General features: G+C 43.0%; 2 protein-coding genes across 3 annotated transcripts in view; one reads left to right on the top strand and one right to left on the bottom strand.

The window, feature by feature from the left end:
• RB195_018797 (uncharacterized protein) overlaps positions 1 to 14,834 on the bottom strand; it is a gene marked incomplete at both ends in the record, with an annotated part of 34,788 nt that overhangs the window by 6,589 nt on the left and 13,365 nt on the right. The gene's annotated exons all lie outside the window — the stretch shown is intronic.
• On the top strand, positions 14,301 to 14,603 carry RB195_018798 (uncharacterized protein; the record flags this gene model as incomplete). The annotated part of the gene is made up of 1 exon (XM_064186389.1): positions 14,301 to 14,603. The coding sequence occupies one exon, from the start codon at positions 14,301 to 14,303 to the stop codon at positions 14,601 to 14,603; it is 303 nt and encodes a 100-aa protein (XP_064042270.1).

A 14,834-nucleotide genomic window follows, 5' to 3' on the forward strand; every position in this document is an offset into this window, starting at 1 on the left:
TTAATCTTTACAAAGTTGCATTTCACAACAGCATTTATAGATGCAGAAGTATATGTACTGGAGCCACTGCTTATGTTTGCAGCATTCACATGAGCAAACATAAACGCCATCAATACGACATCCTGTGCATTTCAAACTCAGGAAAAATTTTTGAAAAAAGTGCAGTGCAAATAAATCACAACATTAGAAAGTAAGCTGTAGCCCATAAGTTCACTCTACACAAATAACCAAATAAATAAATAATGAAGTGTCTGTATTAATCGTTCCGCTTGGAATGCACCACTAAGTTCACTTCAATTCAACATCGCTTGAGGTGTAAGAACGTGTAACTGGCCTATACAATGACTTGCGGGGGCTAGCCGATGTGTATCAAGCGAGTGTTTTTATCCTCTCAGACAAGTCCGGCACCAATTTATCGACCCCGGAGAAATGAAAGGCTTGATGAGCACTAGAGCGGACTCGAACCTCCGATCGATCATGCAAGCACGTAAGGTGTGAGGTGATTTAGTTTAAGAAGCACTCTTTACACCTGTACGAGTGATGAGCTCTACTTTGTATTCTTCGTTTCGTAAAAATCGCACTCACTATTTAGTGTGAAATAGTCAACTTACGGCTCACAGATTTCACGGTGTCTAACCGATAATATCCATAAAGGCGAAGATAAGACGCAGGCGAATTTTAAGGCACAAACAATTTGGCATCTTGCAAAGTTCGCTCTATATAGATACGACTACTAAGTGTCGTTATTCAAATTCGATGTCTTTAATAGTAACCTCACGCTTCAACTATAACAGCAACAACTTTACCAACATCAGCAAACAACATTTGCATAGGTAGGAATTCGTAAGAAAACATTGATTTTACCTATCGTTTTGCACTAGAAAAAGTTTAGTTTTAAACAACACATACATCCTCTCATATAACTGAATGTTGAAAAAATTGGTACGTCAGAAGCAATTGTAAACTGCCAATTCTACAAAACCTCATTTGTATGATATGCCTGCAGGGATGTGTGTCTACGAAGGAGTTTTCCAATTTCCTGGACGATTGATATCATGAACAATCAATCGAATAGCTGTCTAAAAATTTTACAATCTGACATCAGTTAAAACAAGAAGAAGTGTTTCACAAGGCGTATGCAAAACGTGTGAACAATCAAGGCCGTTGAAAATCAGCAGCAAGAAAGCTTAAGCTTTTCATATTCCGAATTCCGGAACAAAAGTGCTGTTCCTAAGTGTCTGCGCAGTTCCATGGAGTGTTCAACTCACATACACTTAGATGGTGGCCATCACATTTTGAAGTAATTAATTCACTGGACTGTCTTACCTAAGAGCAGTCGCAGTTAATAAATTGAAAGGGCAATCCGGTTGGCGCAGTGGAACGGTTTACTGGTGCTACTTTCTGTAGGGCAACGGGCGTCTACGCCTGCAGCTCTTACGGATATTTTGTAACAGATGCGAAGGGCTCCTCCTGATATACTGATTATGGAAGTTATTCCCATAGTTTTGCTCTGAAAAGGAGGCTCGAGAAGTCACGTTCAATGAGACAACAAAAGCTTTTGAATTGGCACAATTTAGAGAATGGTGATTAGTATTCGATGTCGCGTAAATTCGCAAGATGGCACTTAGTGTTTGTGTCACTTTGTGCCCACGGCGAAAACTGTGTTTGCCACAGAGAGCTTGCAAGCTGAGCAAAGTTAAACGAACCTGACTCTAGATGAACAGTATTGGTTTCGCCTGCACAGTGTCAACTACAGCAAAAATGTCGCACAAAAGAAATTCTGTTCCCTACTGTTGTAGGCTTCATAAGATTACCTCAAATCTTCTCAGGCATTATTTGTAATTATGTGTTTACGTTAAAAGCGGAAGCATCGTTAAACAGTAATAATAAGAAATACAATAGCCAAACAATGCACGACGTCGATGATACCGGCAATAATCGACTTTGTTGATTTATATATACTTTTATTTTTCCTCCAGAGACCGTAAAAGCCTGCCAGCTCTGATTTTTCTATATGCCAATCACGAGTCCGATAATCGCTCTGGGCGAAGGAATCGATTAACACGTAATGCGTTTCATCGCTGGTCAAATGCTACATAGTTGAGTCAAAACAACCTGAAAGCTCGATGCAGTTGGTAAGGGGATGCGCTGAAAGTGGCGCGACAGAGCTGGGACTAAAGGTGGGAAAAAGTCCCGTTTTTCACGACGAATTCAGTTGCAACTGCAACAGTTGCACTCTCGTACACACGCGCCGCATCCAGATGCCCAGCGGTTGAAACCGAGTGAGTTCTCCTCGACTGCCTATTCAAATGAAACCTATCAATAGGTTTGCAGAGGGAAGCAGAACGTATACATATAGGGACATTCTAACTTTCCTCGTAGGAACTACAGCTGTTCGCACGCCGTTTTTTAGGACGATTAGGGAAAGATGAACTGAACCTCCCTTGATCCCGCAATCCATAACCTCTAGCTTTTCCCGCGGATTACCTCGCCACGTCAGATTCGTGGTATGCTGCCTTTAACGCAACGTCAGGCTTGGTGATGGGACAGGACCCTCTCGAATACGACCCTCACTCCTTCGTCCCTTTCCAACGTTGCTGTGACAGTCCTCCGTTGCTGTAAATTCAATATATTGGAAATTTCATATGTTTCGAAACCGCAAGGTCGAAAATTAGCCAAGGAGCAAATGACAATTTGCTTAAATGTTGTTGAAAAATTGCTAATGAAACATTCCCATTTTTATTTCATTCTATTTTTATTCTAAAATATAAGAAATACCCTTAAATACTGATTAAAGCACATGATACGACAGAAAAGAGAAGAATCGGCTGCATAGATCGAATTACAGAGGATCGACGAAAAAAAGAAGGAAAAAATCAAAATTTTGTTCCGACAATGTGGTAATAGGATGGCGCAAGTTCGGCACTGAGCCAAATTTTTACAAAAGAGATGCGAGTTTGAAATTACTTCTAAATTACCAAGAATTGAATTATACGTAGTTTTCAGCAGTTCAAAAATGGATTTGATAGAGTTTGATTGTGTACTACTTTTTGAGCAGAACCAAGACTGTTATTGATCTTTATTCTGGCTAACGTTACGGCGTCGGCGCCTTCTTCAGAACCTGGAAAAATCAAAGACATGTGTAATCTAATCTCTCAAATACCTCGTCATCCCACGAGATATGACTTAGCAATTCCAAACATGAATCGCAAAGAAGAATGCATCGCTGTGAATGAGTTGGCGCCATATCAAGATCTTTGCGGGTTTTAATCTACGGGGTCAGAGGGCAGAGACGTCATTACTAGTTACTACTAGCGGCTAAACTCTACAACTGGTGGTCCGCTAACACCACGATTTTGTGGCTATCGAGGTGAGCGCTGGTGGTCTACTTTTCTGACGTTGCCTTTGAACAATCTGTTTGCTAAGTCGTGGGATGACGAGGCGTTTGAGAGAGTAGATTACACGTGTCTTTGATTTTTCCAGGCTCTGAAGAAGGAGACGAAACTTTAGTCAGAATAAAGATAAATAACAATCTCGATTCTTTCAATAATTGTTTTTTTAACTGAGCCGGACACGAGGTAGTTACAATCCTTTATTCGTGGCAAACGTTTCGGCAATATCGAGTTCCTCAGAACCTAAAAGGGTGAAATCGAACGTGATTAATCCGATCAAACGCCTTATCTGCACAACAAAGAAAGTCCTACGCTTACTGTTGGTCCTCATAGCTACCAGTAGAAGATAACATCGTACCTTAGGATCAGCTCATTATCCTGCCATTGTTAGATACCTGTTGTGAGGTGACTAGCGCAATCAAATATCAGCCTTAAATAGGGCGCGAGTTCCCGCGTAATGCAGAGACATTCCTCCTTGCGATTCATCTTTGGGCTCTTGGAGTGGATCCAAAAAGCCTCCAGAGCCTTGCGCGCCGCAATGCTAGGTTCCAAAATCGCGATCTTAACTTCAAAATCTTCTCCGTTATGACGCCGCACCCTATGACCACCCAATGCAGTGGAGTCACATGATTTCCTTTTGCCGTCCAGGTGTTCTTAGATTCGAATACATAGTGGTCTAGCTGTTTCTCCTATGTACTCGTCACCACAACGCACACAGGAAATCATATAAACAACACATGAACTCATGCAATCACCCTCGTTGTTATCCAGGTATATTTTGCACTCCGGTGTCATGCAAATACGATCATATAGGCAATTCCGAATGAACATTTGTCTAACGTTACTGGGGGGGGGGGGAGTTTCACGATGGCAACAGATTCTTCAAGTTTAGCTTTCCTCAGACACCGCCGAATGGCAGCGCTAACCTCATCGGAAATAAACTGTACACATAAACGGTCGGGTTTGTGCTCTTTTTGTGATAGGCCGCATAGGTGTGTAGCCGTTACTGACCGCAACTTTCCTAGCAAGCTGAAAGGTCGCCAATAACTCTGTTACCAAGAGAAATATTTTAGGCAGTCTTTTAGAGAAGAAAGTTTGGCCCACAAGACATTCACACCGCTGTTTCTTGCAGCGTCCTAGTATTTTTTTTGGAATTTAGATTGAAAAATGGGAAAAATCCATCTTTTTCCATCAAAAATTTGGAAAAAAACGACGAAGTCTTGGAAATGGTTTGACATAGCATCTGACAAAGAAAATTCTCGGCCACAAACATCTGGAAGATTATTAGTCTAGTACTGATTTACTCGGAGTTACTAGACTTTATTCAAGATCACAAACTTCCATGCCTCCATATGCACATTTTCTCGTTTCTAGGCAGTCTATAGTCGGGTCAAAACGACATAAAGCACGGACACTAGCGTAAGCAGCTGCGCGCTCGAAGCGGTGCGGTGGAGACAGGGATTGGAATCGAGGTGGGACCATGGCGAACCGCAGAGATGAGTGACGGCAGCGAGGATCCTTACACAATCCCAACCGCTACGCTCTATCACGCCGTTTCGAGCACAAACGCTTGCGAACCGTCCTTGCTTCATGTCGTTATGACCCGACAATACGTAATATTTTCCCTTGCTATCATGCTATACTCCATTCATTAACGCCCACCCTACACTGTCTTACGACGCTTTCCTTTGTGACCCCTCCCTTTACGATCTATACTGAACTCTGTTCAGTATTTTGAGTGTTCAACGCGCTTCTGTGGAATGTATCTTATCTTAGGGCCTATACTTTACACAGCTCCGCAGGACATCTGTGAGAATCCTGTATGTTTTTGCACAATACGGCGGAACATCTGTGCATTCCTTTGCTATCAGAATACGGTATATAAGCTGCGCACGATTCCACAAAACAGTTTTTCGTGCTACTCATCACTGTCACTATGTTCTTCTCGCGTTTTCTCATTTTTACCTGTATATGAGACATATTTATGCACGAGCGCTATAGGATAGGACTAGCAGTGTACTATTCAGTAGTTCCCTCTATTATGGTAATTTCGTATGTTTATGTTATTATTTTGTATTATGAAGGTTTAGTTACCCAAGTTTGAGGGAGTACAAGCGAGTTCGTTCATTTTACGGCACCAGTAAAAAAAACAAAATTGTTGGGGCATCAGACCCACAAAGAGCACGGAGTCGCCACACAGTACAGGTACGATACTTGAACTGCATGCATATCTGTGACTGTGCACAAGGACTGATTTCTGTGATTTGATTGGGTGTCTATCGTCAGCACTTGCATTAATTTCCGTGCATCATAACGTCTACAGTCCGAGTATTTAAAGGACTTTTGACTAAGCATTGTCAAACGGTACTGGACTGGATGCGCGATAATGCCATATTAGTTAGCAATCCGCCCGACCATGAGTCAGCAAAGCGGGAACGCATATGTGACTTCCACTTACCACTCAAGACTTGTGATGATCATGCCAACCTTTTGGAGTTATCAATGACTAAGCTCACTAATGCTTATGATGACCTCGAAGAACATTCCGAAGAAGATGATAAGCAGTTCGACAAGTATATGGAAAGTGCGCAGGATCGGAACTTCAACATATAGCGCACGTCTCCGCTAATAATAGCATAGAGAGCGAAGCAGAGCGAAGACGCACTACTGCGTCAATAATGACGCCTCTTTCAGTGAGTAAACTCCCACAAATACCAATTTAAATTTTCACTGAGAAGAAGTGGGAATGGGACAATTTCTGGGCCTTTTTTCTAGCTAACTTGCATGATCAAGACCTCACAGAACTTCAGAAGTTCAACTACCTCTTGTTTTCTTTAAAAGGAGAGGCCAGACAATCCATTTCTAGGTCCAATGTGACACCTGGAAATTACGGAAAGGCCATCGAGCATTTACAGAAGCGTTATTGCGATAAAGACGGCATCATTATGGAATTAAACAGAAACTTTAACCAATGTATAGCACGGGGGCCCAGCACTACCGACCAGAGACAGTTATTCAATAGGCTGTCGGCTATAGCAGCACAACTGAAAGAACAGGAGAGAACTTAAGTAATCAGTTAGCTATCCAAATTTTTCTACAGAAGTTCACACACGTATACAAAAGGCAGCAATAGAGAATCGACTCAAACGAAGTTAAGGAAATGAACCTGAGTGGAAATTAGAGCACTGGCTCGTCACAATCGACAATATCATTACAAAGGAGGAAATGATGAAGGAGATGCTCCCCACAGAGGTGGAACATACAAAATTTAGCATCTCAAAGGACGAAGAAAAGGCTATTCTAAGTGGTGTTTGCGATTGCTGTGGACTGAAAGGACACAAATGGAATAATTGTTCCAAGATACCAAGTCTATTAGCAGGAAGAAATTTTCTCGTTGAATCGAATAGGTGTCTTAACTGCGGTTCACCGGCTCATAGAATCTATCGTGTTAAGGCGGCAACTGTGAAGGTAAACACCACACAGCAATATGCACTAAAGGCTCAGCTTCTTGGAAGAGCAAAGAAGTGCGTTCTTCAACGGTTCTTTTGCTAGATAAGGAACACAGAATGAGAACGATCACATCCAGGAAGCCACCGGTCAAAAGTACAGAAAGGTCTACGAAACGACCACGGAGTTTCTTAAGACAGCACGTTAATATGACGAAAGCAAAAGAATCAGAAATTCCATCTGATGGGGTCACCTCATCGGAGATCTCCGAACAAGGTGATCTACCATGTGAAGACACTTTGGCACTACACACGAATAATAGATCACACAACATCAACAGAGGACTCAAGAAAGTTATCCTACTAGCTGGTTCAGCACGAGTATTAGATGTCAAATGGAGAATGAGACAAGTCACTGTATTACTCGATACAGGCTCAGAACTCTCCTTTTTTGAGGAACATCTTATCCAAGAACTCGGACTCCCCATAGTGGGCAAAAGTTCCCTGTTAATAAGTATCTTTGGCTCATCAATCCCTACACCGAAGGAATGTGACATCACAACACTACACTTGTGCGACCTAGAAGGGAAACAACACAGTGTGCGCATCCACATTAATGACCTCATAACTGGAGCTATTGATCAAGCTGTTCTTGATCAAGCGGATTTTGATTTTACCAAAAAAAAAAAAAACAAGAAATTGTGTTATCACTACCGATAAAGCAAAAAGTTTTGCTGGGTTGCGATTATTTGTGGAATTTATGATGCCAATGGGTCGGCTTATTCTCCCCTCGGCACTTACGTTGATACCAACGAAATTCGGATACATCATCAGTGGACAGCAAAACACGAAAGCTAGCAGAATGATGTCGGTTCTCACAATCCAAAGGTTCAGCTCTGAAAAGGAAATGTGGGATCGTTACTGCTCTTTGGAATCATCAAGAACTGAAGAATACGCAGCATCGCAACACAACGAGCTTCAAATAATCAACGAACGCGTTCTCAAAAACTTCAAGAACACTGTTCAAAAAAGGGAAGATGGAGAATACGATAGACTACCCTGAAAGGAGATACATCCTACTCTGTCACATAATAAGTTACTGGCAGGAAAACGTCTGGAGAAAGTTCTTGGAATATACGCGCACAATCAAGCGACTCCGAAGCAATACGACAACATTTTCCAAGAGCAGCTCGAAAAGGGAATTATCGAAGAGGTATCTCCTGATGACCCCATTGAGGGGTCGATAGTTCACTACTTGCCGCACCAGGCGGTCATAACGCCACTGAGACGACGAAAATGAGAATCTTTTTCGTCGTCGTTGTTACAAGGATTCACCGTGCCTCAACGATGTCCTTTATCAGGGTACACTATTATTGCACGACATGGTAGGGATGCTTCTACGTTTCCGCGATATTAACCTCCCTGCGACGAGCGATAACGTCGTGATATATCGATTCACCAGAATTGCATTTGGTCTTTAACGTTTAACAAATCACCATTCCTGCTCGCGGCAACAATTGATTTCCATTTCGAGGACGCAGAATCATCAAGTGACAATGCAGAACAAATCAGGCATAATCTCTATGCCGATAACCTAATATATGGAGCACAAACAACGAAGGAAGCACTGGTTAAACACAAAGGAGATCTTCGATGGACTCAATATGAATTAGAGAGAGTTTATTTCCAATGATGACCTCTCCAACTCTTCTATTCACGATTGAAACCGCTCAAAAAACTTGCAACCAAAGGTCCTTGGAATCACCTGGGACACAAGAAAGGATCGAATCATCCTCAAAGGCAAAATGATGCCACAGGAGAAGGTCACTAAACGCACAGTCTCACAGCAACTCGCTTCGGTTTTTGATCCACTTGGATTACTCGTCCCACTTCTCTTACCAGCAGAATTGTTTTTGCAATCACTTTAGGGGGACGGATTCGAGTGGGATACTCCGCTGCCGTCAAATTTGCAAAATCAGTGGCGAATTCTCTGCGGACAGATATCTTTACAAAGAACTGGATAGACAAATTTTGAAACGCGACACCGACATTATTCGCCTTCTCAGACGTTAGCCAGTTTGCCATGGCAACTTGCATGTACATAGGCGCGTCGGGGACTTCGCAATTAGTAATGACAAAATCTAAACTGCCGCTCCTGAAATCCTCCATCACAATTCTCAAATTAGAAATGAATGCACTCACTTTAAGTGTACGAGCGGCATGTTTCGTCTGTGAAGCACTGGATTCACTTCATCCCATTAAGAAAGTCATTTTTTTTTTCACGGACTCAGAAATCATTCTCGCATAGTTGAAATCACCACCAACACGAAAAATGGAAGGAGTCCTCATTTCAAACCGCCTCAGGGAGATAGACAATATAGTAAATAGCTTGAAAAAACAAGAAATAGAATGTCTTTTCGGGCACGTCGCTACTAAGGATAATCCTGCAGACCGTGTAAAACGTGTTAACTCAGATACACTGCAGAGCCACTTCTGGATATGGAGTTGATAAGAAACCTCGAGCTGAGGCGAGAGGGTATCAAATTATTTTCACTACCTCTACGTGAGGCAGAAGGCAATGACGAGACCTCCATGATAACAGTAGTAGTCCATGATAACAGTATGACAAAGCACGAAATGGAACAAGATGAAGCGACACTATTCAAGTTATCACGCTTCAGCTCACTATAATAAAGCACAAAAAATGGTTTGTTATGTTATGAAGTTTCTTAGTCGAGCACTGCGAAGATGCTCCACCGTACGAAAAGAAACAATTTTTCGTAAAGCTCTTAAAGCAGTTGCTTCAGCAAATGAACTAACTGGAGCAGAATTACGAGAAGCGCGAAATTGTATAATTTGAGATCATCAGAAAACCATTGTAAACGAACGTCGAATAAGATCACAAACGGATCTGAATATTCGCGAGGATGAGTTCGGAATACTACAATGCTACCGTTTACAACACGAAGACATATCTACACCATCAAAAACACCTATTTATTTAGCACCAAAGACAACTTTGGCCAAACTCATCATTATGGAAGCACATGGTCAGTACCACCGTGGATTCACTCACACGATGTCCACTGTACGGGAACAGTATTATGGGGCTACGTCAACAACCGCCAGTGATTGTATACCAGAAATGTATATCATGCCAAAAGTCAACAATCTGCCATTTCGGTACCCTCCCATGGAATATTTACCCAGTACTCGTATGCAAAGGTCACGTCCCTTTGAACACGTAGGTCTGGACAACTCTGGACCTCTCGCCGTGAGCAACAGAAAAAATGACAGTTCGAAAGCTTACGGATGCATCTTCACTAGAGGGCGACGCGGCTTATTCACTTGGATCTTGTAGAGAATATGACAATGGAAGCCTTTCTCAACGTCCTTCCCCGTTTCTTTGCACGAAGAGGAGTACCGAGACCAATCACATGCGACAATGCTCGCACGTTTTTGCTTGGAGAACAGATCTTACATGATAACTTAAAGGCATCACCCCACGAATCTGAGGTGGTGCAGATTTCAGGTGGAGTATTCGTATACGGGATGGGAGACTACGAAGAGGGAGGTGATTCCGTCCGTTTCTTGCTAATTGCCGTAAAAAACGGCCCGGAAGATGCGGCGCCGCACAAGACTGGCGCGCTCCAGTCGAACCTCTTGTACAAAATGATGCGCCAAAACGAATGAAGCCGTATCTTCCGGGCCGTTTTTTACGACAATTAGGAAGAAATGGACGGAATCACCCCCTTCTCCGTAGTCTCCCATCCTGTATACGAATACTCCACCTGAAATCTGCACCACCTCAGATTCGTGGGGTGATGCCTTTAAGACAAATTACAGAAGATAGCGAGATGAAAGCGAAAAATTAATTGTATTCACATCACACCTTATGCACCGTGGCAGGGTTGATTTCACGAGAGGTTGATTCGATCCATCAAAAACTCGCTTTATAAAGCATTCGGAAAACGAACAGTGCCCTGTGATGTGCTAAGCACGATACTGGTGGAAATTGAAGCCACCAGCATCGTGCTTAGCATTATTAAATTCGCGACCACTAACATATCATAATGTGGAAAAGGATTATCCTACGTACCATACTCCGAATGAAGTGCAACAACTTGCTACTCAACGCCAAGTTGAAGAAACACTCAAAACTTCAGTAAGACTCGCGGACTACTTCTGGCAGATCTGGAAAGCACAGTACCTCACTGGATTCAGGGAACATCACAAACTCCAGGTGGACAACAAACGAGGAACAACTATGAAACCACAGGAAGGAGAAATGGTCTTGTTGTGCGATTCATTACAACCCCAGAACACATGGGAAATTGGACGCATTGTAGAATTACGGGCTAATGCAGCGGATACAGTACGAGAAGTTCTCACTGAACATTCTAACAAAACACGACTTCGACGTCCAGTGAATAGAGTCGTACAGTTGGAAAAAGGCTCGAAATGAATCCGCACGAGATCTTGAACCTACACAACCTTTATCAACTTCCCCTCCTAACCCGCCCTACAATTTACGCAAGCGCAAACTCATCCAGAATAGTGAGGAGGACTACCAAGAGAAAAGATGCGAAGAACAGTTGAGGTCCACATCCGGGAAAACAAAAGTAAATCTCATCAGGAATCTACCTTTCCTTTTGACGATACTTTTTCACAAATTTGCAGCATATCCGCTTGGAAAGAATCCAACAAAAGTCACCATCTTCGTTGTATCGATGTAGGAGTTCTACTTACTCGGGACACCAGTACGAAATTTGCGGAGAAGATCATTGTTTATTGTATAAATCACCAGGAACAATAGAAGTTGTTCATTTTCCACCTCACGTAACATTGTATGAACACCTGTTGATGTGGAAAATTTTTGATGGTTATGAAGTCTGGTAGAGGCCACATGCAAAGCTGCACCATTTTGTGCACAAATCGACTGCACATTTTGCGTAGCAACGATTGCGAATCCAGAATGTTGGCCAACGACTGCGATTTTTTTTTTCGGATTATCCATCTACATTATAGCAATACTATGCTACTTCTTTTCTGTTCCAGTCATTATCGGAAGCCCTATACTACACTTCTTGAAGGCGATGGGTAGAATTGTTTCTTGACGGTCAAGTCAACAGGGTTGCTTTTTAGGAATTTCCTACCAACCGCCATTGCAAAGTTTTGGAAAAGCACAAGAAGAGCTACGCGCCGTCGACTGTGGTCGGAAATCGCCATTTCCATAGCAATATTTTTCACAATGACGCAAACATGTCAGGAAGTGGACGTCTTCGCCCATCAAATTCAATCGTGTTATCGTCCAAAGGAAGGAGAAATGTATACGATAGACACGCCAGAAATAGCTAAGATCAACCCCTCCAAACAAGAAGCGTGCCTCCGTCTCAGCAACAACATCACGAGCCTTCTTGGGATCGAACTGCTATAGAAAAATCTAGACCTGACCTGTGAAAAGGAAACAATCATGTTCTCACGCAGCACAATATATGGATTATTGGACAGTAAATGATGTCCTCACGCAGTATCATGCAAAGGGGAAAAGTGCGGAGCTGTAAACCGTACATCCGTAATAGCGGAATTACATAAAGCCAATGTCCACCCAGGCATCACAGGATGTGTCGAAAGCTGTGGAGGACCAGATTGCGACTGCTTCTACTCCATTTCAGGTTGCCTCTTCTACCGAATTTATCCCTTGCTCAACGATGACGCCGTCTGCGAGTTCTTCAAATGCGGACGCTGGAAAGGATCTGTGCATGTGCAAGTCTGCAAATGACGGTTAGTGGGCCTCAAAAACAGCTGAAGATCCACTACTTTCACCTCATCCCAATGAGCTAAGACTACACCCCCTTTCACAATTACGCTTCCGTCACTGAGCGTTCCGCCTATACCGGTGCTAAATTCAATCTTCTTGACGGACGGAACACGCACAGCAATTGCACATCTGAATTACGATCCACCACTCAAATGTGCTACTTGGGAGTACGCCAAAAATATGACGTGTGAAGTAGAGGAAAATTGCAAATGTGCACCAGCGGAGGCGAAGATGTTGTGTGACTGCAAAGACCTGAATCTCACAGCCCAAATTCTCGATCCAGAACACCAACTGCACATCCTGCGACCAAATCTAGAGTTTCGGACAAGCAATGACCAAGTAATTACAAGGATCCGACAGTCGCCAACAGTGGAATTCATAATTAGGATTAAAGAGCAACTCGAAACAATATCTGTAACTTCGAACGCAATATGCACAATTAATGATGCACATTGCATAGGATGTTACGATTGCGCAAAGGGAGCTTCAGCGACGGTCCTTTGCAAATCATAATCGATAGAAGAACGAGCTGAAATAAGATGTGGAGAGCAAGCATTCACAGTTCCATGTTCATTCCTCGGAGCCAAATCAGAACTGTTTCGTTTCCAATAAGGGGCGATTTCACGTCGAAAGCCCAGTGCGGTGTGAGAGAACACAGAGTCTTCGAGATTATAGGCATTTTACACTACACTTGCAGCTTAGACATGACAGCACACGCCTTCTCAACGGAGAAAATGAAATATTTTCAGAAGTCAATATGCCAGATATTGGTCACTTGGTCGACACGCTCATGAAATGGAGCGGGACACTATTGATTACAGCCATTGCAGTAATAGTAGCCCTTGTGATTACATACTTTTACATTACTAGCACTGCATGTTTTTTGCCTGTTAAGATTCTACTCCGCGTTACTATACTGATGGCTCGATTAACTTTGCGTATAATTTGGATACTAGTCTACACACCATTGAGATTGTTCCAACGGCAAAGAGCGGGTAGCACGACGAAGCTGGGAGAAGAGACTCTCTAACATCCTCCAAAACCGAGATTGCACTTGTGGTCGGCTTCTTCTATGAACTCACCCATTCGCACCAAGACCTCTATTAAGGCGAAGCAATTTCAGCATGCCGATCTCATCGAATCTAGAGGAGCGCTTTTAGAGGGAGCTACGACGGAAAATTTCCATCGTCGAAAGCTCAGAAACACGACCGTCGGAAGCACTGATCCATCAAAGGATTCGTTGCTACGGACTGAGCTTTCGACGTGAAATCGCCCCCAGTGTTATGACGGTTGCGCAGCAGTCAAGCAAGCACCACATGAGTATGCGTCTTTGATGTAAGATAAGCAGGACATCTTCACTACGAGGGGCGGAGCCTATCACTACCTATGATGATTAAGCAATTGTACGCGACTCATAAGCAACGGAAACTGGATCTAATCACTAGCACCGAGTTCTTCGTTCTGGCCCACGAATGGTATGAAATACTACTGACCGTGAATGAAGCAGAAGAGCTCTCGAGACTTGAGTTTCTTAACAGACTCTCTTAGGGGGTATTTTACGAACCCACGGAGCCAGGAGATCGTGGGTACCTCGAACCCGTGGCTGCATACCGGAGTTATAACTGCAGAGACGTCATAAATATGATACGGCACCAGTTGGTTCGGTTCGACGTTTTGTTCGATGAAGAAAAGAGGGCCGTTCAGGAGGCCGAAGCCAAAACCAGGCGCAACGCAGCAGTGGAGGATACAGTTTTACACGAGATGCGAGACTCTTACTTGGACCTACAGGAGGAAATCAGGAGACAGAACGACGACATGGTGAAATGGATGGACAAAACGAAGAAGACCTACAATGCAATCATGGCACGAGTCAGTGGCGCCAGCAATCATATGTATCTCATCTTAGGGCTGTACACTTTGCACAGCTCCGCACGACATCTGTGAAATTCCTGTATGTTTTTGCACAATTCGGCGGAACATCTGTGAATTCTCTTGCTATCAGAAGACGGTGTATAAGCTGCGCACCATTGCACAAAACATTTTATAATTTTCGTGCTACTCATCACTGTCTCTTTCTCACTATGTTCTTCTTCTTGCGTTTTCTTATTTTTATCTGTATTTGAGATATATTTATGCACGAACGCTATAGGATAGGACTGTGAGTGTATTATTCAG

Source organism: Necator americanus, chromosome II (assembly GCF_031761385.1).
Source record: "Necator americanus strain Aroian chromosome II, whole genome shotgun sequence".
In the NCBI taxonomy this organism is placed as follows: Eukaryota; Metazoa; Nematoda; class Chromadorea; order Rhabditida; family Ancylostomatidae; genus Necator; species Necator americanus.